The sequence below is a fragment of the Camelus dromedarius genome, chromosome 6 (assembly GCF_036321535.1).
Source record: "Camelus dromedarius isolate mCamDro1 chromosome 6, mCamDro1.pat, whole genome shotgun sequence".
Classification (NCBI taxonomy): domain Eukaryota; kingdom Metazoa; phylum Chordata; class Mammalia; order Artiodactyla; family Camelidae; genus Camelus; species Camelus dromedarius.
In genome coordinates this window covers 8,365,190-8,391,222 of record NC_087441.1, presented here as the reverse complement: position 1 = coordinate 8,391,222, position 26,033 = coordinate 8,365,190, and the positions used below count along the sequence as shown (strand labels likewise).

Here is a 26,033-nt window from a genome sequence, read left to right as displayed (position 1 = left end):
TGTGCAACCATCATGATAAAGACTGGATCAGGCAGGAATTTTCATCTAAAGTATCTCCCCACAGATGAATTATTAGTTGCAAGGGGGAAAGTCACTAAATATACAGTGAACCTGTTTTTAGTCTGACTATACGTCTTGGTTTAGATCATATCAAAGATAATATGAACAATTAGATGGTCATCATGGCAAACAAACTGCTCTCCAGTGACTGTCCATACATGGATTATCGTAGGTCTGAATTATCCACATGTTTCAAGCACTTCCTTGCCCCTATTAAAATGACATGCTCTAAGGACCCAAAACTAATGCTAAGTAAATTATTAAGCCTATTGAAAAATTAATGTACCATGAGGGGTGGAGGTGGGAGAACAAAGGGCTGGATGCAAAATACTCAGTATGTAAAGTTGTTACCTGAGTGAACTATAGCAGAATGAAGATGTTCATTCAAAGCCATATTTCCAAGGATACGCATTATATTTCTTTGTACTTTAGGATAGTCCTTGTGAAGTTGGTACAGCCTCTGAAGTAGTTGCAAGCCTCCATTTGCTTCAATTTTATCACAGTGTGTGGGTATCTAGCACAATAAATTAACGAAAGCTCACTTTATGTTGCACAAATTCACTAACCAGGTGACACAGCATGCTGGTGGGCAGCAGGTGGCTCCTGCTCAAGGAAGAGACCCAGAGATCCCCAAACTCTCAGCTCACTCAAATAAGCAAGCCCCTATCTGTGTGGGAAGTGCTTTAAAATCGCTGAAAAATTAAGGCCACCAGGACTTCTAAAATTTTTATTCTTAAAGTTATTCTGCTTAGCTCTTGGCTGAATGTAACCACAATGTCATTATTACAGAATTGTCTCAACTTATAGTGATATTTTGATTGTCTTGATACTACCTTAAAGGGTTCTCTACCCTTAAGAAAACTGTCGCCTGATCACAGGAAATAATCCCCTGTGTAAGTGGCAGGTTTTGCTTCTGCGTACAAGAACTTCCAGATAAAGCAACACCTGTGGGCCTACACACCACCCCACGCAAGCCCACAGCTATGGGGGCTCTCCTAAAACTCAAGAGTCAGAAAAAATTTTTAAAGAGAAAGATCCAGTGAAAATAAAAAAGAAAGAAAAGGGGATGTGAACTTTTAATGGAGAAGAGATAAAAGAAAGCCAAAGGAAATATATATAAAAAGATAAGGTGACAGAATTGACCAACAAGCCATTACAGCCCACCAAGACACCAGCATGACCTTGACTCTTCCCAGCACTAGTTTTATTATTTACGTGACATCATGTCATATTTATGCAATTATTTTCATTCTCTAAATTTTCATTAAATTTTATCTTATTTCAAATGCATTTAAAAGGATGCCTTTTAGACATATATCAAGTGAGATATGTAGTAAGTTGAGAAGTTTCCAAAAGGTAACTATCACATTCCACGTACTGGACGTTCTACTGCAGATGCACCTATTGCTTCAGAAACTAGCCGTAAGTCACAAAAAAAAAAAATCAAGCTCATTTTCCCACATGCCCTTTTGAACTGTAAGAGTAATGACTCTGCTTTCTGCTGGATTCCCAATTCCACCCGTGGGAGCTGAGATGACCAGAGAGCACCATGCTTCTGAGCCCTGTCTAGTGGTTCCCAATTAAACTGGAGCATTTGGAACCTCCAGGATGGTGTTTCTAACGATGTGGGATGAACCACCTGCACCAGCTTCACCAGGGATGCCTGTTACAAATGCCAGTTCCTGGACACTAGCCCATACCTACTACACTAAGATTGCTAGAGGTGAGCAATAATGTTCATTTTTAACACGCTTCCTCGATGATTTTTATGAACTGATGTTTGAGCACCACAAAGTTTGTTGCTTTTTTCTTTTTAAAATCAAACTCTGAATATGACAGAAAAGTTGTCTTAATGCCAAAAATTTTTAAATCATTGACATATATATATAGTTACAATTCAAGTTACAATTCAAGACCATGGTCAAGTAAATATATTTTCTAATATTTACTTTTTTTCTATCTTGACACATCTTTCTCAAGTCTTTTACTGGAAATTAACTCCCTGATAACATTACTTGTAAAAATTATCTGAGATAGGTAACAGAAGACAGCATAACTCAAAGGTAAATGTCATATTTAGACAATGAGTTGCTTTATGTGCAATGAAGACTAAATCCGTTTTTTAGAACTACTTAGCAAAAGTGAAATTCATATACCAGTGCTAAATCATGATTATCAATTCTAACAATTGAAAAAAAAGTAATTTTTTTTAAAAAAGCTTTTTTTTCTTTTATAGAAAATGAGAATTATTTCCTTTGAATAACCAACATATATAACTTTTTCAGTGTCATCATAAAAAGTAAACCAAATTTTGAAAATGTAAGTTACCTCAGAATGTTTTACTAAAGCTTCTAAACAGAACATTTCCACTGTAGCTGAAGGAACTTCTCCAAAACTTTCAGCATAAGGAAGCCCATTTCCTCCAAAACACCATAATCCACCCTGAAAGTGAGATAATTAAAATTTTTGCTGAAAATTTTGCTTGACCAAAATAAAAATCTCTGTAATATATACAATACTAGAAAGAACTAATACGCAGGACTCAAAATATTTTGGAAACTTAGAGGGAACTTTCAATATTCAAACTGTTGCTTACTAGACTAGAAAACGTATGGAATTATTCTTAGAAGAGAGCAATCTTTGAGTCTTTCTCAATTCTTTCCTCTGTGTCCTCTTATCTGAAAGCATGAGGACCAACACATAAATCTTACCAAGTAGGAAAAGCCCAGGGCTGATCAAGAATGTTCTAGTATCAGATTATGCCAGTAGAGTCTACTTAAAATCTATCCATCAAAATAACAGAAAAGGCATTATTGGAAAAATTTAAAATAAAGCCAATGATAGCAATGATCAGAGAGCTTTTAATTCTTCTTAAATTAAAATTCAAGTTCATACTGAAGAATAAACAGAAGAAATTAGGAAAATTTTGAAACAGAAAAGTAGTAGGGACCAGTCCTAATAGATATTAAAATATATTTAAGAATAAACTGGGAAAAGAAAATTTCAACTCTTACCACAGATCACTAACATGCAATAATTTCCTAAAAATCAGTGAGAAAAATACCAACAAAGCTATGGAAAATGAGCAATAGTCATAAATGGAAAGTTCTTAGGAAAAGAAATACAATGTCTCTAAAACGTACCAAACAATGCCCAACCTTGCTCATGATGAGAGGCGTGCATGTGTGAGATTACACTTAAGAAAGGGCATTTTACATCCATCAGACAGGTGGGGAAACAGGCATTCTTATTACCCTGCGGCTGGTAATGTCAACGGGGCTACTTCTGTGGAGGACAATTTAGTGACAGCTGTCAAAATTACAAGTGCCCATGCCCTTCAGCAACTTATCTTACTGAGACACTCACACATTGGCAAAGTGATACAGGTACAAATTTGTCCATGGCAGCTTTGCAAGAACAAAAAATTGAAGCTACCTAATGCCCTTCAATAGGGGGTGAGTTAAATAAATGATGGTACCATTATACAATGGAATGATATGAGTATAAAAAAATCTTGAGTCTCCTCATGTATTGATATATATCAGTCTCCAGGATAAATCACTTGTGTAAAAGAGTATGTATAACTACGTGTGTGTTGTTGGGGTGGGGAGATGGAGGGAAGATTTATTACTGTATCTCCTCTTTGAAGCACTTTATATTTGAACTAGTGGCACAACTGTGTGTATACAGACTACCTGCTGGCAAAAGAGACAACTACAAGGTAGTGTCTTTCAACAATGTGTTTTCTGTAGGAAATATAGTCCATTAAGTTTCTACATTTTGAGTTAATTTATAGGGTCTATGGTTCAGTAAACTTAGTAACGTTCAAAATGTTTGGCCACTCTTTAATTCTTATTCATGCTATCCTCTCTGATGTAGTAATCTGTTTTCCTGAGTTTAAACACGTCTGGATCTCAGAGATGCACGCTATTCAAGTGGAGGACTGGGAAGGGACTAACTCACTGAAAGTCTCTGCCTCCTCTAGCAGAGAAAAGGGTAGAGAGTGGACTGGTGGGCTTTGCAGGGTGGGAAATTTTTCTTAAAAACTTACCACCACAACCTCCCCCAAATCCCTCTCCTTCCCTCACACTGTCAAACCATCTGACCTCTTTCCAGTCTAAATGATCCAAGGAAAGAACAGGGAGAAGGAAAAGAAAAAGGATCTAGGATTTTCATTTTTCTTGATCATTTTTTAAGAGGAATATAAAAATGTAATTCCAAGTCCATCCTTGTTGGCAAAGCTTGTAAGTTATTCATGAACTGGCAAATTGTGTGGCAGTAACAAGCATAAGCAAAAGGAATGACTAAAAAGGTATAAACTCATGGTGTGGTCATATGGATTATTTTCTAACTCCTAACACAAAATAAATATACATGGGCCCTGCTTCTTTATCACTGGATTAAGATATAGTAAGATTAAATAAATTTGTAAAGATTTAAGAAATGTCACACATCAAATTCCATATGCACAACTGAAAAACGATGTCTTAAAGATCAAAGAAATCCACAGGAAAAGGTGGAAAGACTGACAATGTTAAAAACAATAATAAAGGGTAAGGCATAAAAATTAAAAGGCAACAATAATAAAAGTATAAAGGAAATGTGAACTAATCAAGTCAGTTACTAAATAATTTATATCCATATTATATATTAACCATAGGTGTATAACAAAGCATTTTATGTATCATTTTCCTATTAGGATACCCAAATTGAGACACAGCATTACTATGAGTTAATGTGGTATTTTTCAAATGCATTCAAAAGGTTTATAACAGCCAAATGATTTAATATATAATGGATATTTTCTTACCATATAATCTACCTTCCAATTAAATACAACCTTTAGTTATCTCTATTTTTGTCTCTGTCATACAAAAATACTTTGATTCATAACAGAAATATGCCAGTTGTTATTTAAGTATGTATAAGATTGTGCACAGCTGGCTCTTTTAGTAATGTCATGATTCATCCATTCATTATTCAATAAATATCTATTGAGAGCATATTGTGTCTGAGGTACTGTGTTTGACACTGGGGAGATTAAAGGAAGAGAAAAAGAGAAATAAGCAAGCAAATAAATACATAAAATAATTACAGAATGGGATATATGTTATGATGGGCAATAAACATTTGAGATAAAGAGGAAGGTCTCTTTGAGGAGTTGACAAGCTGAGATCTGAAGGACAAGAATGAGGCAGGCATGTGACATTCTGGCGGCAGAGCATTCTAGGCAGAGGGAACACAAGTAGACCCTGATGGCTAAGCTGATTTCAGAGAGACTCTGGGAAATTACAGAAGATGGTAATACTAGAAATGCAAGATTTTAGCTGGACTGTCCTTAAGCCACGACCACAAAAGCTTTATGATGGGAAATCATTTCAATGCTCCATATCCACTGTTCTCTTGATTCCAGGCAGTTTGCCACATTAGATCAAAAAGAAATCACAATTGAAAATGTCCAAACTTCTACATCCCTGGTTGCGTCCTTAGGCTCTCACTGACCCAGTTTTCCTGAGGAACAAAAAACATAAAAGAAGGGAAGGCAGACCACTGCCAGGGCAGGTGGGGAGCAGGGGGCACGGGAGTTTTGCTAAGGCTTCTCATTGTCAGTCCCTTTGTATCAGTATGTGTGAGAGCTAATCTCTACTGTTTCTTCATAAAAAGTCACAACCTTAGAGCTCTGCGATTTGTGCAAACTAACTGGGCATAAACAATGTTCATTCTAAAGCATGAGTTTGTAACCCATCCCAGGTCATCCTTAAGGGCCTGGGGCAGATAGAATTCAGGGCAGAGAGGATGTAAACTTGGATAGGAAAAAATTACATCCTTCCTTTCCTAACCTTTAACAAATTTTTCATCGTATTCAATTACAGACATGGACAGTAAGCCACAGTAATGGGAGCAGTCTGTGCAACTCTGTCCACGACTGAAAACACGGCTATCTCCCTACCACATCGCAGCTGCCGCAGCTACCTGAAAATAACATTCTGCTCATCGCTCCTCTGAATGCCAACTGCACAGTCTCATCCTGGTGACACAGAATCCACACTGCATCTAATTCTCAAATGGTTCAAAGTAGAAACAGTATATAAATAGACATATAAAAATATACCTATAGAACGAGGAAGAGTAAATGGGGAATGATAAAACAAAAGGGACAAAATATGAATAACTGGCAAACCCAGTGAAATGTATTGTTGTAATTCTTTTTTAAGTTTGAAATTAAAGTACATATATTAATTATATTACACTTTTTGAATTCTGATAACAGTATCTCAATATAGTTGGCTTCCCATGTATGTACTGTATTTTACGCATCTAGAAATGAATTCATAGACTTAACCAAATCTCTAAGAGATCCATGATGTACAAAGGTTAAGAAGCCCTGCTCCAAAACCAAACGTAACTGTAGGCTGTAGGCTAAGGCCCAGAGGAACCTCTGCACGTGAGCAGTTCTGTGCAGAAGCAGCATATTCCACTTGACGGCTGCGTGGGGACTATCACCAAACAGGTTTGTCATGAACTGGTCAGATCACTAAAAACCAGACGGATGACCCTCCTATTCCTTCATCCCCAACTTCCTGGCATATAGAAAGATCCAGAGCCTGACGAAACTGGGGTGGGGGTGGGGGAATAAGAATAACTAAGATGGAGTTGCTTACTGGTCTGATGAGATGGGACCTCAGAATTGAAATTAAATATTTATTTCACTATTAAATTAACTAAAGATGTGCTTAGAAAACAACTGGCACAGTGTATTAAACCACTCTCTCTCTTCACTTAGCAAAAGATAAGGAAACACAGTGGAAGGTAATAGAACAGTACAGAAGGGAGAGGGATGTTACCTGAATAGTAATGAGCAGAAGAAAATCTTCTGTGCAGAAAATAAGAACGCCAGGCCAGGTACCAGGAGCTCTGGCAGGGGGATGAGGAAAGGGGTTGGTGACAGCAGTGGGAGACAGAAGTCAGGAGGATGCCTTGGAGGAGCAGCTGGTTCCCGTTGCAGGACAGGAAGAATCAAGAAGAGCCAGGGACATCCTACTGTCAGAAAACAAAGGTGCTCTCACAGCCACCTTGAGGATGGAATTCTAAAAAGGATAATGAGGTCAGCCTAAAGAACAGGCCCCAGTGGCTGGGCAGTGGCACTCTGAGCATCAAAAGGAAAACAATAATTACAATTCACTGGAGCCATTCCCAGACATGGCCCAAAGGGGAAATTATAAAAAGCACACTAGAGAAGTGGTATCTACTGATGTGTCCCTAATTTCTCATAAAAAGGGAAGTGAGGAAAAGATAAATTATTCAATTGGTAAAAGAATATAGAATAAATACTATGATTTGTTTTACAGATAAAATACTTTCCCCTCACTGAGTAGGTTATATAGTTACTATAGTAATAGTGACTGTAATTTGTTCGGATTTCTCTAATGATGTAAGAGATATTTTATGAAGACAAAAGTACTGCTGAGATGATCCCACAAGAATAATGGAATTCAGTAACCACCCTCGGGGGGCCGGAGTTGGAGTCTGTGTAGGATGCTGTGCCCAGGACAGTGCTTGAATTCACTTAGAAGCCCTCTGCTGTGCATGGCTAGTTTTACTCCAGGTATTTACATGCAGTGAACAGGCCATGGCTGAAACAGTAGGAGTAGGGGATCTGGGCAGAGAACATGAACACCTCCGTCGGAAGGGATGACTTCCTGTCTGAAGGCAGTCTTATGCCAAAGGCGTGGGCTTCCCCGTGGAGCACTCTGAGTGCTCTGACGAGTCTGCACCACAGCCAGGGCCTGCTGTGCCCTCCTCACCTACGGCACGGTCTCCTTCAGTTTTCAGACCCTTTGCCACCAAATACACTTCACACCCTCTAACTGTGCTACCGGTGCCTTCCTGTCAATCTCATCACCATCCCTGGGGGCAGGCACTCTGTACACAAGGGCCAGGACATGCTGGGATCACAAAAAGTGAAGGGCCCATTTAACGTGAAACAGGAAGCCATTTGGAGGGCTTTAAGCAGGAGTATGACCGAGCTCTAATTCATGTTTCTTAAAAAAAAATCACTCCAGCTGCCGTGAGGACATAGAACTGGAGAGAGAAGTTGGAGCTTGGAGGCTGATGCAATGCCTGTAGCTCACAGAAGTGACGGAGACTGTGATAAGGAAGCTTTCTGGATGCAGCAAGATGGCAAACTTGGCTTCTAGTTGCAAACAAAGAATGTAGCCTGTCATTCCAGTAAACAAAAATGTTGCCCTCCATCAAGCCATCAGCCACCGTAGCACCCTCCACCCACTGTGAGCCCTGGGGGGGATTCAGGATGGAGGAAAACAGGAAACATTCTGTGCTCTGGATACTGGCCCTAGATAGCTAAGATGTATATTTAAGGAATAATTTCAATGAGCCCAGATTCTTGCATCTTCCCATACGTAGAAAAGGACTAAAATCATTAACAAGATGTCTGGGTTTTTTGATTAGCAGTAATCTTTGACGTGCGACTACATGTTATTTTTCCCAGCAAAAACCACATATATCCTGGCTTCTCCCTTACCTCTTTGGAGTAGTTCCTCAGAGCTATCTGAGAGGCTATCTCCCGGGCTATAGTCCTCAGTAAGGTCTCCCAAATAAAACTTAACTCTCAACTTTTAGGTTGTGTGTTTTTCTTTAGTCAACATGGTGAACCCTTCCTATGACATACATGTTTAATAAAATATAATAAAAGCAATGTTAAAACAAAGCCAAGCTCTAAAGATAATAAGAAGAACTAAAGGGAATCCCCTGGGTGCCAGAACTGAAAACAGAGTATTCAGCAGAAGTGGTAAGCACACAACGGGTGGTGTAAAATTTCTGTAGGCACCTCAGGATGGGATTTTTAACACCTGTCCAGTGCAGGAGATACGGTTTTGAGTCTCACGTTCTGTGGGAGCTAGATTTGAGATCCCTATATAAAGGCAGAACCCTGGAAAGATTACCTCCTCTCTATGAGAGAGTTTAGAAAAACTCTGCCCACCAGTCCATGAAAGCAACAAGAAGCCTATTTCCGCTTCAGGCTTTGAGAGAGAAATGACAATCCTAAAACTATGCCATGTACAGGTATATCTGAATTTATACTACCTATGTGCGACAGAAATTCCAAACTAAGGAATTAATACAAAAACTAGTCCTGTAACAGTGAATTCCTGGGGTATCCAAAAGAAGTAAACATAAAAACTGCTCTGTAGAGATAAATTTAGAATCTGAGGTGCTTGGGACTCCCAAAGAAAACAATCAATCTGGCTAAAACTAAGCTCACAGTAAAAATGACTAACCCTTGCTTGTGTTGTACACCAGAAATTGACACAACATTGTAAACGGACTATAACTCAATAAAAATAAATTAAAAATAAAAAAAAATTTTTAATGACTAACCCATGTTAATCCACAATCTAACATAAGGGGGAGTCAGGAATTAACCCAGTAAACTAAGTCAATAAAAGACTCTGAAAGGGACTTTAAAATTATTTTAAAAGGAAAGAAAGAATAGAAGCCAAGATGAAAGAAGAGGATACTATGAAAAAGAGATGATGGTGGCCAGGAGTAAGTGGCTACAGTGAAGATGATAAGACATATGGATTCAAGCTGTATTTGAAGGGACAGCTCACAGTAACTGCTGATTAGGAGAACAGGAAAGGAAGGAATCAAGAATTCCTAGGCTTTAGCTTATGCAACTAGGTGGATGCTTTGCCCTCTGCTAAAAGGAGAAAGAATAAAGGAGGAAGAGCTTTGCAGAGGGAGGGTGGTTTTGGCATGTAAAGTCTGGGATGCCTATGAAATATCCAAGTAGAGACATCAAGTAGGGGGCTGAATGTTCAAATCTAGAGCCTAGGTTAGAACACAGGGCTGTAAGACACTGAATTTAGGCATCACCAGCACAGAGGTAATATTTTAAAGCTTTGTCAATTACTATCTATTCATTCTTCAAAATGCAACCTCAGAGTACTTCCTGTGAAGCCTTTTTACAATGACCTCTTAGAGTTCCGGTCAAGATGGCGGAGTAGTAGGACCATGAGCTCGCCTCCTCTCATGGACACAACAAAACCACAAATGATTGCTGAACAACCATTGGTTAAAAAAAAGACTGGAACCTACTAAAGTGGCCTCTTAAACAGAGAGGTGGGCTCTCCAAGTATCCTGAACCTCTCCTACACACTCCATGACTTTTTTTATTCACTCGTCTCCCCATTATGCCAAACACCTAGCCCAGTGTGTGGCATTCAACCAGGAAACAGTATGTTTATTCAGTTTCTGGATGAATGACTATCTAAAGTTCTAAGTGCTAGGCCCTGGCACAGTATCTTGGAAAAGTGGGCCCTCAGAAATATTTACTGAATGAAGAAAGGAGCTAACCTTCTGAGCAGCGAGACTCTGACTGCTTTCACTCAGAGCCAAAGATGTAAAATACCGGATACACTCATCAAGCTCTGTTTGAGGTAGAGAAGCCAGCAACTGTCTGAGCTCTTCTTCAATGGAAGAATCCTGAAATAAAAGGAAATCCTTCATAATCAAACTCAACAACTGAGTATAACAAAAAGCACCCAAAGAATCAAAGTCAAAACAAAACAAAAAAACAAGAGATAAATCAGTGCTTTTAGCCTTGAAAACACTCACCCAGGTAAAAACAGGAAATCATTTAATTTTGAATTCTGTGCTTTCATGTTTATTACCTGAATCTGAAAGGCCTACTGCAAAGCACGGCTCTGACCTTCACCTTACTGGCTACTTCCCGTCTTGACTCAGAATGAATTATTACACTCTTTCCAACGAAAGCTGGCTTTTTAATATCCAGAACTTGTTCTTATCTAATTTTCTAATAATTTACATCTAGCATATTTGTTTTTCTATTTTTCAAAAACTGATTTCAAGTTTACAGATTTTAAGTTTTCAGTTTTCATTTTCCAGAAGTCTAGGAAAACTGCTCAAGAAACATGCTCTAATATCTATATTAGTGGTTAATGATTTACACCCATATATAGTAATACATCAATATCTATATGTAGTGGTTCTCCAGGGACTCTTTTGAACCCCAGGAAATAGCCTGCAACACCTGGAGACATTTTGGTTGTTATAACTGGGGGGTGCTACTGGCTTCCAGGGAGTAGATGCCAAGGATGCTGCTAAGTACCCTACAGTGTACAGAACATCTTCCAACAACAAAGAATTATTGGGCTCAAAATGTCAGTAGTGTTGAAATTGAGAAAAACTGATGTATGGACGCTGATATGCTAATAAGCAGCCACTTTCTAGTGTACAGAGACTCTCAACCCCCAAAAGGGGAAAATAAAAGAAACAGCACCTCCTGTGGAATCAAGAAACCTTAGAATGGAAACTATAATTTCAGGTTGACACCCTAGTTTACCTGCTTGTATAAAGTAGCCAGCAAACTGCTTTTTGAATGGTTATTTTGTACCCAAAGTGAAGATGATATACTGAACTACTTCCACTTACTGGATTATTTTACTTACTTCTTTTAAAGATGGCAAAGGAGGCGGGCGGAGAAAAAAACGAAGATCACTCTCTTTGCTTCGTGCCAAACCAGTAAGAGTTCTCAGATCACAGGCTTGAGCAATTATCCTATACTGGTAATCTATTGTAAAAGTATATTGTTAGCACCCAAATTAACTATGTTGTTTCAAAGATTAAATGAACAGCTTAATTTTTAAACTACTAGTTTGTAATTCAGAATTTCCCATTTTTTTCATAACTACAACTGCATTTACAATACCAGTAAGTTAGCTATCCAACACTTCCATGAATTAACTTATAAATTCTCAACATATATTTAGCTAGGTATATCACAATCTAACTAACCTTTTTGAAAAAAAAAACCTCAAATATGTAAACTGATAGATCAGAACCAATTTAATTTCTTCTCCTTAAACAAAATAATTCCAGCGTTCAAAAGCTGTTTTGATCACTACTCAAAAAACCTGAGGTTGTGTTTAGATCTATTGTCCCCTGGTAACAGTATGGTGCTTTGGCATTCAATGATGTTCATGAATAATCTGAGGTTCCAGATGCTGGTACTCTGTTTTAGCCTTCCTGATTTATATATTGCTATAAACTGTGTCCCTCCCAAATTTATGTATTGAAATCTAATCCCCAATGTCATGGTATTTATATGGAGACAGGGCCTCTGCGAGGTGATTAGGTCGAGATGGTGGAGCCCTCATGATTGGAATTAGTGCCCTTATTAAAAAAAACCCAGAGAGCTCTCTCCATCTATGAACCAGAAAGCAGGTCCTCACCAGACACCAAACCTGCTGACACCGTAATCTTATATTTCCCAGCCTCCAGAAACTGTGAGAAATAAACCATGTCTAGGTATTTTGTTACAGCAGCCCAAATGGACTAAGACGTATCAAAAACAAAACTGTAACCACTGAAGGAGACATTTTTAATAATGGCACTTCGTAACTTGGGTGAGTTCTTCAGAGTCAAGTGGGGAACTTTTTCAAAATCTACATACCAGGGCTCCACCTTTGATTTTTATGATACAATGAAAGTCTGAAATGCAGTCCTGGAAGGCAGATTTTAAAACAGATTTTTATCCTAAGTCTCCACTCACATTAGGTAGGCTTATTTTTACATTGTAAGTTATAATTATAGCCACCAATCAATCAAATTAACTGCTATGGAGACAGAGATCTTATTCGGAGACTAAACTTTTCTTTGAAAACGTTATTCTTTTTCATTTGTTTACCCATTTTTATAAGGTGACTCTACTAACAGAGTGTACTTTAGTCCCTGTACTCAGAGCAGATTTGAGCTCTTGCTCATGTACTTTTACTGTACAACTTGTGATTTTAAATACAATTAAATATTTTAAATCTTCCTTAAAAAACAATATATACACACAAATGAGAGACATTTGACTATTAGTATTAGTGCCAAATAGATTGTAAAAGTGAAAGCAAATATAACTTTGGTGCAGCCAGCAAATAAAATATATTTCATTAAACAGGAATCAAAAGAAAATGCAAACACAACATTAGGCCATAATGATCAGAATCAAGAGTTTCTCTAATCACAAATAACAAGCTTATACTGTACAGCACAGGGAACTATTTTAAGTATCTTATAGTAATCTATAATGAAAAAGATTATGAAAACAAATACGTGTATACATAAGTATGACTGAATTATTATGCTGTGCACCAGAAATTGACACATTGTATACTGACTATACTTCAATTAAAAAAAAAAAGTGTTTCTCTAATCAAGTAAAAATTCATTCTGGCAGAAAGTTATACAAACATATCTAGTTTTGTTTCAAGAGTGTTTTTAACCAAACATATCTGGATACCAGGCCAGCAGGTTTTATACTTTATCACTGGCATTTCTTTTAAATGTTTTGAAACTTTTTTTACATATATTAATATTCCCTGAATTATTTTCCTTCCTTAATATCTCCTTCCCTTCTCTTTAACAGCAGAAGGCAAAGGCGGACTATGTTCAGTGCACCTTGGCCTTGTTACCTTGCCAGTGGTGGGTCTCTGACATCTCCTGCACAGCCTGCAGTCGCGCGGCTCTGTCCTCGGACCTGCTCTTCTTCAGGAGCAGCCACACAGCACACTCATGATCTTCTACATCAACTGTGCTAAAAGTGTCTTTGCAAAAAGAAAAGGAAAAAAGACAATGTGAACAGCAAAAACAATATTTTCATCCTCACATTTAAGATGGTAATAAATATTTGAAACCTACACTAGGAAAGTTAAATCCATTTCTAGGTGTTGATAATAAATAATAGATTTGTTCTCACTTCTGTCATATTATTTTATTTATTAAGCATATTATGGTGTGTGCTTTTGTTTTATTATATTATGTTGCTTTCACACTGCAGTCTTTTTTTGGTTTTTTTCTGGCTCCTTTTCCCCAAAGAACTTTTTATCATGAGAAATAGCAAACATATGGAAAGATTAAGAGAATAATACATTAAAATTCACATGCTTATCACAACTAAAATTAAAAAGTGTTATTATTTTGCTACATTTGCTTCATCTATGTGGTTACGTGTATACTTTTTTCTAAGCTATATGAAAGTTGCAGAAACAATAACATTTCACCCCTTCACAGTTCAATATGCATCTCTTAAGAAAAAGCCTGTACTTCTTCTATATAATCACAAAGCCATTATAACACCCAAGAATACTAAAAAAAACCTTCCAAATCATCCAAAATCCAATCTAACTCCATATTCAATGTTCTCCAATTGTCCCCCAAGTTATCTTTAGAGCTGTTTTTTTAAAACCATGATTTGATTAAGTCTTTGTAGTACTTTAATTCTAGAAAGTTTTTCCACCTTTTCTTTTTCATGATGCCAACTTTTTAAAGAGATCAGATCAGCTCTTTTATAACCTGCTCACAATGTAGATTTGCCTGATTATGAAATCTACATTTGTGATGCAGTATTCTTATTATGAGAAAGCACAGGAATGATTTTCTAACAAATTTTAAATTTTGAAATATTCAAGAGGGTATATTTAGTCTCAGTATTTATTTACAACTATCTAACATTTGTGTATCCACAAAGATAGAAACTGTCCAAGATATCAATCCCTAAAATTAAATATGTCCAGAGTATATTTTTACTCAATTTTCCACAGCTATAATAAATGTTAGTATAAGAAATGGAAAAAAAAATCTCAGGTTGATCATCAAATGACTTTCAGATCACTATCCAAGTTAAATATGTGATGCTTACCAGCAAATGGGCCCCGTAACATCCTGGCTGATGTTGCCAATACTTTTCTTACTGCTTTGTGAAGCTCTTTTCTTGCCTGGTAGGTGATTCCTAAAATGATTACAAATTTAAATAAAACCAAGCACATACTATTAATGCTATGCTCCAATACTTCAAAGAGAAATATATAAACTCCATTTTTTTCAAAAAGAAAATACAAAACAGCATCTTTCTTTTTTATTGTCATTATTTTATTATCTTTATTGTTTCTATCAAACCAACCAAACCACTATGGGGACACATAACTCTAGATCCCAAAGTAAGACTGCTTTCCTAGTCAGGGAAAAAGTGAAAACAAAACAAAGGCAAAAACACTAGCTAATGCTAACAAAAATCCCCATATACAACATAAGATTAACTACATTCAAGAAAATGTCACTTAAAAATATCCCTCTCAAGTGAAATTTGGAGATACTATACTAACTAATGACATTAAGCTTTACTATATGGGTAAATTTTAAGCTATAAAAATTATCTGTGTAACTGAAACTGTAACACACCATAAAAGTATGTGGAGATACAGGAAGGTGAAATAACAATAAACACCAGGAGGAGGGAGTGGTGATATATACAGCTCGTAGACAGGGGAGCAGCAGAACCTGCCCCACTCAGGGAACACGTGCTCACAGGCGTCGTTACGTGGCTGACAATGCAGGAGAAGGCAGCTGTAAACCTAGTGTGATGACTCACCAGGATACCTGTATCCTGATGAAAAGATACTCCTCTGCTCTAAAATTTCATGTTCACCAAGCAATTGTCTGATTACTAATTAGATTTCCATGTGACCAAATGTTCTGATGAGTAAAGACAGGTTTTCCAGCTTTTACAACAGAATTTTTTCCCTCTGTAAATACAGTGGTATTCATATTTATGAATCCATCTCATGAGTTTAGTGGCATAAATAAATGCCTTAGAGGAAAAATATCTCTGAGCTAAGTGACAAAATCATGTTTTTATGCTTCCTAAACTGAAGACCAGCCTTCCAAACTGACAGCCCTCATGAAAATGTGGAAGTCCAAATGTAGACTAAAATAGCTAGCTGGTCTTCACCTGACTTAGTTATAGAACTCCAAATTTGGGTTTAATGTGAAAGTCCAAAATTTGATCTTCAATTGATTCTTTAGGAACTTGGTTCTCACAGGGTTTGGTAATTCTTAAGAGTAAACTGAACCTATTTTACTAATATTGTGTTTTAAATATTTATTTTTATTTTTAAAAGGTTTTTTCTTCCAGTTTCATTGAGATATAACTGACATACAGCACTGTGTAAGTTTAAGGTGTACAGCATAATAATTTGACTTACACACATCATGAAATGATGGCCACAATAAGTTTAGTGAGCATCCATCATCTCATATAGATACAAAATTATAAAAACAGGTGAGAACTCTGATTCACTCCCTCAACAACTTTCATGTATAACGTAACAGCAGCATTAATTATATTACGTTGATAATCATATTTATTAATGTTGTACATTACATCCCTAGTACTTATTTATCTTATAACTGAAAGTTTGTACCTTTGTCTGACCACCTTCATCCAATGAATTCTCCCTCCTTGTAACTCACCCCTGCCTCTGGTAACTACAAATCTGACTTTTTTTTTATGAGTTTGTTAGTATGCTTGTTTGTTTTTGAAGTATAATTGACCTATAACACTGTGTTAGTTCCTGGTACACAACATAGCGACTCCAAATTTCTCTACATTTCAAAATGATCACCACGATAAGTCCAGTTATCATCTGTCTGTCACCACACAAAGGTGTTGCATAATTACTGACCATATTCCCACGCTGTACACTTCAGACCTGTGACCTATTTATTTTGTAACCAAAACTTTGCGCCTCTTAATCTCGCTAATTTATTTCTCTCCTCCCCCTACTCCCATCTCTCTGGCAACCACCTGTTTGTTCTTTATAAAAATGATTCTATTTCAGTTTTGTTATGTTTGGTCATGTTTTATTTTTTAGATTCCACATATAGGTGAAATCATACAGTATTTGTCTTTCTCTATCTGATTTATTTCACTTAGCATGATACCCTCTGGGTCTATTCATGGTGTTGCAAATGGCAAGGTTTCATTCTTTTTCACAGCTGAGTAATATTTCAGCATGTGTGTATACACATACGCACGCACACACCTCATCTTCTTTATCCATTCATCTATTGATGGACACTTACATTGCTTTTATATCTTGGCTATTATAAATAACGCTGCAGTGAATAGAGGGGTGCATACATCTCCCAGAATTTTCTTCAGATAAATACTCAGGGTGGAATTGTTGGATCATATGATGGTTCTATTTTTAATTTTTTGAGCAGCTCTACAATGTTTTCCATAGTGGATACATCAATTTACATTCCTAAATACTCATTTTTAAATTCAATAACTAGCTTCCATTTTTCACAAAGATGGTATTACTTTACCATAAACTTACCAGGATTTTCTCTTTTATCTAAAGAAACTGTGTGCACGTATATATATGACTTCATTTTCTCTCTTTCTACCACTTGAGTATCTAATGTCAAAGACTTCTTCAGGGCCAGAACTTCATATGTAATAAATAAAGAACCTCTTAAAAAGAAACAAAAAATTCATTGTAAATATATGATCTAAATATAACAGAGGAGCCACACTTTTTTAATTAAACTTTTCGTAGAACCTTTTCTTTCTTTTATATTGGAAAACATAATATATATACAGTAATGCACATATAACATATATTATATATATATGTATAAATGTATACATGTATTTCAGCTTAGCAAATAGTAATAAATACCTGCATTATGATATCCAGGCAAAAAACAAAATAGTAACAGTCCCCCAGAAGCTCAAGTGTGTCTCTGCCTGATCTTGACCCATTTTCATCTCTATAGCTGATTATTATTCTGATTCTTATTATAATGTCATCCTTGCTTTTCTTTATAGTTTACCACCTTAACATGCACCTCTGAACAACAGAGCTTAGATATGTCTGTCAGTGAATTTCACAGGAATGGAATCACACTGTATGTATTCTTTTGTTCAGCCTTCTGTTTGTGAGATTCATGTTGTTTGTCAGATACATGTTGTTGCATGTATCTGAAGTTCATATGTTTATATTTTCATACGGTATGTGATTCATCCATTGCATGGTTATACTATGATTTATTCATCTGTTCTAGATTTATCTGTTTTAGATGGGCATTTAGAGGATTTCTAGTTTGAGTCTATTACAAATAATGCTGTTACACATCTTATACATCTACACTGTATACATATGTGTATGTTCCTCTAGGGTACATATCTAGAATATTACAGCCTTTCTGATAGTATGTATATTGTTCAATTTTACTAGATAATGAATGCCAAACTGTTTTTTCAAAAGGATTGGCCAATTTGTACTCCTATCACCAGCATATGAAAATTTCTCCTCTTCTAATAGTTATACCTAAAATTAAATTTTAAATGTGAAATACGTTGTTTGTTGTATACCCCAAAATGAAGGGTTTTTTTCCTCCTAATCAAATTGACCTACACACTTCCTAAGTTCCAACACAAAGGCTGCACTCCGTCTGGATTCAGAGCTTAGAAACAACAGTTGTATTAACCCTGCTCCTGAGCTTCCCACCCTGAAGCAAAAGCAAGTACAACAGAAAGGCCAGACACTGGCCAGCACCAACAGAATGGAAAGAAAGCTCTCAAGAATCCTCTCCTTTCTTGGGGATCTATCTGAGCAGCCAAAAAGAACAAATCTATTCAGTATTTTTATCATGTTTTCTATGAAAGACAAAATTCTTTACTAGAAATTGTGACTAATTTTCACTATATTCCTGAATATAATTATGATATAAACAAAGAAATTGAATTATAGAAAAGAATATATATTTATCTTTTGCCTGGAATGAGTCAAAGAAAAAAATTATCTAAATGTGTTTTGCCTTAACTTATAATGTCATGGAGAAATGTACATGTTTAGATAAAATGCCAATTATATCTCATTTATCATTTTAGCACCTAAGAGTTGATTTTATATTTATACTAATGAAAAAGAATATTAGCAAAAACACTAGAGCAGTATTAGCCATACACTTAACATAATATCCCCCTCGCCAAGAAAAAAAAAAAGGAAAGAAAAGAGAATGGAAAATAACAATCTTCAGAAAGTCACTCCATTCATTAAGCATGTACCTCTGAAACAGGATGAGATGCAAGATGTTAATCTATTGGTTTTCTCAGTCAACCTCAATTCCTTTCATAAGAACTTTATGGTGATTTAGAGGATTTTCAAAAATAATTTTGACTACAGTCGATTTTTACCTTCTTCACCTTTTCTATAACCTAACATACAAAGTGATTTTACCTGTGTGAGAGCTAATTAGTGAGTGCCTGCTCTGTACATGCCAAGTGCTTTCCTCAGAGCAGCAGTGCCAGATGGGTAGGATCCCCATCATGTACTTGGATCCAAGAGAAAACACTCCTCAGGAGTTGAAGTAACTGGATCAAGACAACACTGAAGTGGCAGAACCAGTGATGAAGCAGTGACAAATCCACACGTTTATAGATTCCAAACCCTATACCCTTTCACTATCCCATGCTACCTATAAATCACTTCCATTTAGATTTCAAACAATAGTATAATGAACTCAATTAATATTTCACAATTGACACTTACCCTAAAATAAGTGATCCAGTAAACTTTATTATATTTCCTTCAAAAAGAAAGGAAAAAAGTTAACTCAATGAGTTTTATTTTCAAAATATGATAAGAAATAGGCAATAGTGTAAGTCTCTACCTATGTTTTACATAACTGGATTAGAAGTTCTTGGTATTTTTCCATTAATATAATCATTTGCTATTAACACATGGCTTTCTACCTTCAGATACAAATGAACCAATAAGCACTGAGTAAAAAAACACAATCTGTATTTCATACTCATTCTCATTTCATACTTATTACCCACTTCTACCTCTTATTCTGCCATCCCCCATCAAATCAGTAAGACACCCTTGTTTTGCTGCACTACGACATTGCCAGGCCTATAGTGCTTCCACTGAATCTAATGTCCAAAGGGCTAATTTCCCCTCTGATTTTTCAGTAGTTCACAACCAATTAAATGAAGGAATAGGGAGAATTATCCCTATCACTACCTAAGACCATATTAAGGGATCAGGTTTGTGAACTAGGGATACAAAATGATTCTTCCCAAAGTAATTATGTTATAATTGGTGCTTAAATGCCATATATAGGTAGTCCTATTTAAAACATAGATTATATTCTACAAGTTTATTTATAAATTTTTTGTTTGGAACTTGGAAAACCTTTTTTTTTAGTATTAAAAATTCCTAGTGCCAGACACAGCTAGTTGCCTATCTAATACACATAAGACCCTTAAACTTTACTAACACAACCTGATTATTATCTAAAATTATTCAAATTCCCAGACTCCTCTGCAGCCAGTGCTGTCTGTGCAACACAGTTGTAGCCAATATACATATAAATGTAATATATCTATATAGATATTTGGATATAGATGGAAATGTATAGGGAGAGATCCCTTCCCAAATAAAAAGACAAAGCTTCATAACATGACTTTTGGCCTTTCTGCCTTCTTGACATCCTCGGATTCAGCAACCATCTTGTAACCAAGAGGACAGTAAAGATAATAGAGCAGGAAGACAGGAGAATTGCTAAACTGCAATTCCTGCCCTAAACTGTTATGTAAGAAAAATGAAAAACTTACTAATTTCAGCCATTATAGTCAAGTTTCTGTTACATGCACTGAACACAATCTTAACTAATATATTACCCATGATGGTTAGGTACTCAGGGCACTCCATAAAAATCTATGTAACCTATAATTTATTGGATGTATAGAGGTAGCCCTTTGTTCAGAGTTTCAATTTATGCTTCCAAGAACACATTTCTCCTCCCTACTGAGGGATGAGGAACTTTCCTCCACTGACTTCCCTATGCATTAGCCAAAGGAGACAGACATTCCTCCCAAACTCTAGGACCTAGTGGTTCCAGAAGAGAAAAGAGGACAGCTCTAGAAAGTCTGCAGGGATGAGGTAAGAAGTTGTGACACACAGAGCCTCCTGACTGTGAAATCCCTCTGGAACATTTTGTTTCCTCCTACACTGCTACCACTTATTTCTTCTTATAAAGATGTTTCTTTTTTACTGGGCCCTGAGAATAGAATACAGACTCAAGGCCTTTTCTCCTACCCTGAAGTATATTCACTACTATGGAGTTTGTTCTGCTAGAAATGATAATTAGAAAAGCTTCCTTTTTGTCCCCACTTTTCTTTTCTATTTTTAAAACACAAAATTACAGAATTTTCTAAATGAAAATAATCTATCCTAAAAACTGATCTCTCTTAAAGATCAAAAAGAAGCTCCATGGGGACAGGGACTTTGTCTTATTCAATACTGTATCCTCAGGGCCTAGTAATAGAAGCTGGCACATGACCCAGGCCAATATTCTCATTTTACAAATAAAGATTAGTAACAAATAATATAAATAAAATTTTACAAATGAATGTAGTAGATTAGTGCTAGATCCTAAGTTCCTGTAAGTCAAGCAAAACATCTTCCTGGCTCACCACTGAATTCCCAGCACCTAACACATGTGCTTGGCTCCATATTTTATAGGAGCTTAATAAATAGCTGCTGAATGAACATGCAGTGGTCCTTAAGTTGACTTTGGACGGATAAGTATGAATCTGATGGGAAACACAGGGGAGGGAAAAGATTCTTAAGAAAAAGAAGCATGCATGGCTCTGAGCCTACAGATCTGTGGTGAACCTATTAGTATAGAAAAGACAAAAAAATCTGAGATTTATCAGGGGTTGTATGTTTTTGTGGACCACCCTGGAAACTTACCCACAATTCTATCACTGTTTCTGCAAGAAAATGTTGCTGTTTAAACTGTACTCACTGATATCTCTCCAGTACGTGTTGCTTTTTGGCGGAGAAGTTGAGGTTCCCATTCTTCTGCAGCAGATGACACAGTAAGCAGCCAGGGACATTCTGTGTCTAAATAGAACAATCATAACAAATTCAATTTAGCACCTAATTAAAAACATTTCCTTTAACTATAAGAACATGTCACAATCACAGTAGATTATCCATAGAGTTAGATTTTTCAAGACCTGGAAAAAACTTTTCAATTAAAAACATTTTTTTCTCTCTTAAAAATTTAAAGCAGACGTATTAGAATAGTATTTTGCTAGTACCTTGATTCTTCTTCTTCAAATTGTGTCCAATTGTGAACACTGATTAGTAGGAAACAGGAAGAGATTATTAATCAGAATATCAACATAGGAATTAAAATTTTTAATGTCTTTTTTTGGGGGTCTTTCTTTTTTTAACTTTTTTTATTGATTTATAATCATTTTACAATGTTGTGTCAAATTTTTAAAATATATATGCATATAGATAGATATTTATATTTATCTTTGGTGACTGAAGGCCCTACAGAAATGAAAAGCAGCTCCGAATAGAAGATATACTTAAGACCTATGCAAGCGTTTAGCTTTTCTCCAGCTCCTTCAGGATGGTACCCAACATGGTTTAAAATCTTTGAAATTTAATTGTTACTTGTTGGCATCCTGTCAAAGAGAGATGTTGTTTAACAATTTCATCACTAGCCCGTCGCTCAACTGTTTCATCAACTGAGCAAAGATGATCTAAATATGATGCAATGTGTCTAGAACAACTCAGTATTCTAGAATCATACCAGATTGTCTTTGGATGAGACATTTTTTCCTTCTTTTTTCTTTTGCAATAAGGGAAAAGAAAGAAGGTGTCTTAAGGATCTCATGTGAGAAACAGTCCTTTGGTTCAACATTAAAAAAACTTCTGGCAGCTTTACAGGGATTAGGGGGGAGATTGCTCCATGTATATGTGTTAGAAACATCTATTAACCATAACCCAAAATAAAAACCTTTAAGATTTTTTTCTTATGATTCTAGTACATCAATTGTTGACCAGACAAACTAGTTTAGGCAACAGGTAAACTTACAAGAGGTCACTGCTTTAAAGGTCATTATTTCTTACTTTCTCATTTGTTTAAAGGGTTGCTGCTACTTCTCTCAGAGACATAAGGATAACGGTAAAAATAATGTAAAGACAGCAATGAAGTAGGGTCTTATAAAACCAGGGCAGAATGCAGTGTAAACTACTTTAAGAGTTCATGTATAGATCTGCATTTCAGTTACTACGTGAAAACTTTTGACTGAAACAAAAATTCAGAGCAAAAATATCTATGCTGCCTTCAATCCTGATACCTATGAAGAGCGGCCAACTATAAAACATTATACAAATATTGTTTACTATTACTTCCCTGGCCTAAAAACCTTCACCATATTAACTTAAACACACCACCCCTCTGCAGGTTTCCCTCCCAAGCCCTGGGTATAAATCCGAGTACACTGGAAATTTACTTCCTTATCTTACTTCACTCTAGATTTCCTCAGATGACATCACTGGCCCTTTCAGCTTTTCCCGTGGAGAATAAACGTCTCCATTTCTAATTCTCTTAACTTTCAACTCTCTCGGTATCTTGACTGTTTCCAGTGCTCATCCTTGCTTTTCCAGGAGTGAGCAGTCATCCCATGGTTGTATGTCCTTCCCCGCCCAGCCTCAACTCCAGAGGCATCACTTCAATCTCTCTCTGCCTGCTCCGTCAACATACTAGAGTTCTCCTCTTTCCACTATCCTGCAGCACTAACCCAAAACATGTGCTTTCTCTGTGCCTACACTTGGACAGCCAAAGTGGGGGGATAAAAGACAAACCGGGAGTGGGCTCTCGGAATGATTTTTGCTGCCCCTAATCAGTTCTCTTCTCATCCCCACAATGACTGCTCTAAACAATCCACATACTCTGCCAAGCATCCTACCCTACCTCCATCCCTCTCAAACAATCTTGTCTCTTATTTCACTCAGAAAATTAAGACTATAAACTCCCTCAGTTTCTGCCTCCATAGCTACAGGCAGGGATCAATCCAGGTATTGAGGAAATCAACATTTATTCAAATGGTGTGTGTGGGAAGGAGGTGCTTAAAAAACCCCCACAAAATCACAAATATCAGATTAGGTACTAAAATGAAAGTGATTTAGAATGAGAAAAGATTCAATAAATAACTGGAGTCTTAGAAATTTTAATGCCTTTCTTTTGAGATTCATTGGGCAGTTTGTCAGAAATGCTTACATAGAAATGCATCAGGATTACACTCTGGTGTTCCCTCCCTCCCGAGGACATTACAACTCTGAGTAACTCCTAGCACTTGAATGGGGCCCATGTAAGTAAGGTACTCTCAAGCCAAAGTTTCCTAACTCCACAGGAAATCCACCCTGGCCGACATACATATCTTTATCTGCATCACCTTTTCCAGATTCCAAGTGGATTTTTACCTGCATTGTTCTTTCCTGTTACTGAGGGAAAGGTCTCACTTCTTTCTCAAAGGGAAATGTACTGTCTGTGTTCTAGACCCCATCCCTTACACTTCCATAGGGACCTTGATTCATTATCTGCGTCTGCCTTCTTAATCTTCACGCACTTCCTCTCTTTCAGCTGTTTCTACTCCTCCTCCCTAAATACTAGATGTCCACTGTTCTCCCATCAAAACATAAAAATAAAAAACAAATGATTGGGAAAAAGCCCCAGAACTCTCCCTCTATCCAAGTGCCCTCCACTTACTGCCTGTTCTCCCACCCTCCCTAAGATTCTTTCCCCAGGGTGACTTCCTCCAACAAAGAAACAGCCCTCCCTAAGGTTACCAGTGAGTGACATCTTCGTTGCTAAATCCACTATTCAGTCACCATCTTCCTTTCTTGGTCTGAAGCATCTGACTACGCCCTCCTTTTTCCTCTAGCTACTCTTCCATTTCTAGCTACTTCATTCCATTACTCATTCAACAAACATTTACTGAGCACCTATCACCTGTCAGGGACAGAAATTTGAGATGTGAAAAAGGCAGCACAACTCCCTGCCCCTACTAAGCTTGGAGCTGGATCTGCTGCCTCCACCCAGCCCTTAAATATAAGTGTTCCAGTGGGTTCTACCTGCGGTCCTCTTTTTCCTTCATGCTACATTCTCTGGCTGAGTCATATCAGTGTTTTCATCACAAAGCTTTACCTGTAATCACGATAACTACCTTAAGTCTCTCTGTGCTGAGCTTCAGACACACAGAAACAACTGCCTAATGCACATTTGACTTTGAAGCACCACAAACACCTAAAACCCAGGAATATCAAATGATCCTGGTCAAATCATCAAACCAACTCTTAAAAGCAAATATCCCAAGACATTTATTACTAAACCACAGTTTCCCCGTTGATTAGAAATGACTCCTTCCTACACCAAGGTCTAATCTATCTAGGGTCCATTTCTGGAGAGTTTTGTTCTACTGATACATTTGCATCAATGATATAACATCTTTCTTAATTTACATACTTTTAAAACAAGCCTTGATAGCTTCTAGAGTGAGCACCCCTGCTCCCATTCTTTTCAGGACTGTCTTGGCTACTGGAACTTTCAGTAGAACTGAACTGAATTTACAGATTAATGTAAGGAGAACTGATACCATGGAGGCCCTCCATTCATGAATAGTATATCTTTAAGTATTCTTTTAGATTTTTTGTCATTTTCTTCACAAAGGTTATGCATGTTTTTTCTGTTTTTTGCTTTCATGGAAACATCAAATGTATATCAATGTAGAGAGAATAATACAATGGACTCTATCATTCAGTTTCAAAAATTATCAACACATAGCCAATCTTGTTTCATCTATAACTGCTCCACCCAATAAAACTTTCACATGACAGACACTTTCTGTATCTGCACTACTAATGCGAAAATACACCGGTGTGACTGAGGAACTGAAATTTTTATCTTTTTAAATTCTAACTAATTTCAATTTAAATAGCCACATATGGCTAGTGGCTATGGTAGTGAAGAGTGTAACCTATACTGTAACTCACACTCACTTTCCATCACCCTAACAATCAATTATTTTGAAGCAAATCCAAAATGTCATGTCATATTTAACCCATGAATACTGTAGTATGTAGCTCCTAGAAAAAAAAAATTAACCATCATTATGTCCAAAAAAACCCCACAACTTAAAAACTAATTCCATAGTATCATCAAATATCCAACAAATTCTTCAATTATTTCATAAACTTTTGTTTTACACTATTGGTTTGTTAGAA

The 26,033-nt window shown here is 36.6% G+C and overlaps 1 protein-coding gene across 2 annotated transcripts in view; it reads right to left on the bottom strand.

The window, feature by feature from the left end:
* SERAC1 (serine active site containing 1) overlaps positions 1-26,033 on the bottom strand; it is a 59,038-nt gene that overhangs the window by 16,530 nt on the left and 16,475 nt on the right. For both annotated transcript variants that reach the window (XM_031456613.2, XM_064486523.1), the window contains exons 2-10: positions 21,757-21,854; positions 19,491-19,527; positions 17,271-17,407; positions 14,792-14,881; positions 13,566-13,697; positions 11,553-11,674; positions 10,438-10,566; positions 2,389-2,502; positions 412-574 (exon numbers count right to left, since the gene is read on the bottom strand). In XM_031456613.2, the coding sequence (XP_031312473.1) occupies positions 412-574; positions 2,389-2,502; positions 10,438-10,566; positions 11,553-11,674; positions 13,566-13,697; positions 14,792-14,881; positions 17,271-17,407; positions 19,491-19,527; positions 21,757-21,847 (1,015 nt within the window). In that variant the 5' untranslated portion in view covers positions 21,848-21,854. The remainder of the gene's footprint in view (positions 1-411; positions 575-2,388; positions 2,503-10,437; positions 10,567-11,552; positions 11,675-13,565; positions 13,698-14,791; positions 14,882-17,270; positions 17,408-19,490; positions 19,528-21,756; positions 21,855-26,033) is intronic.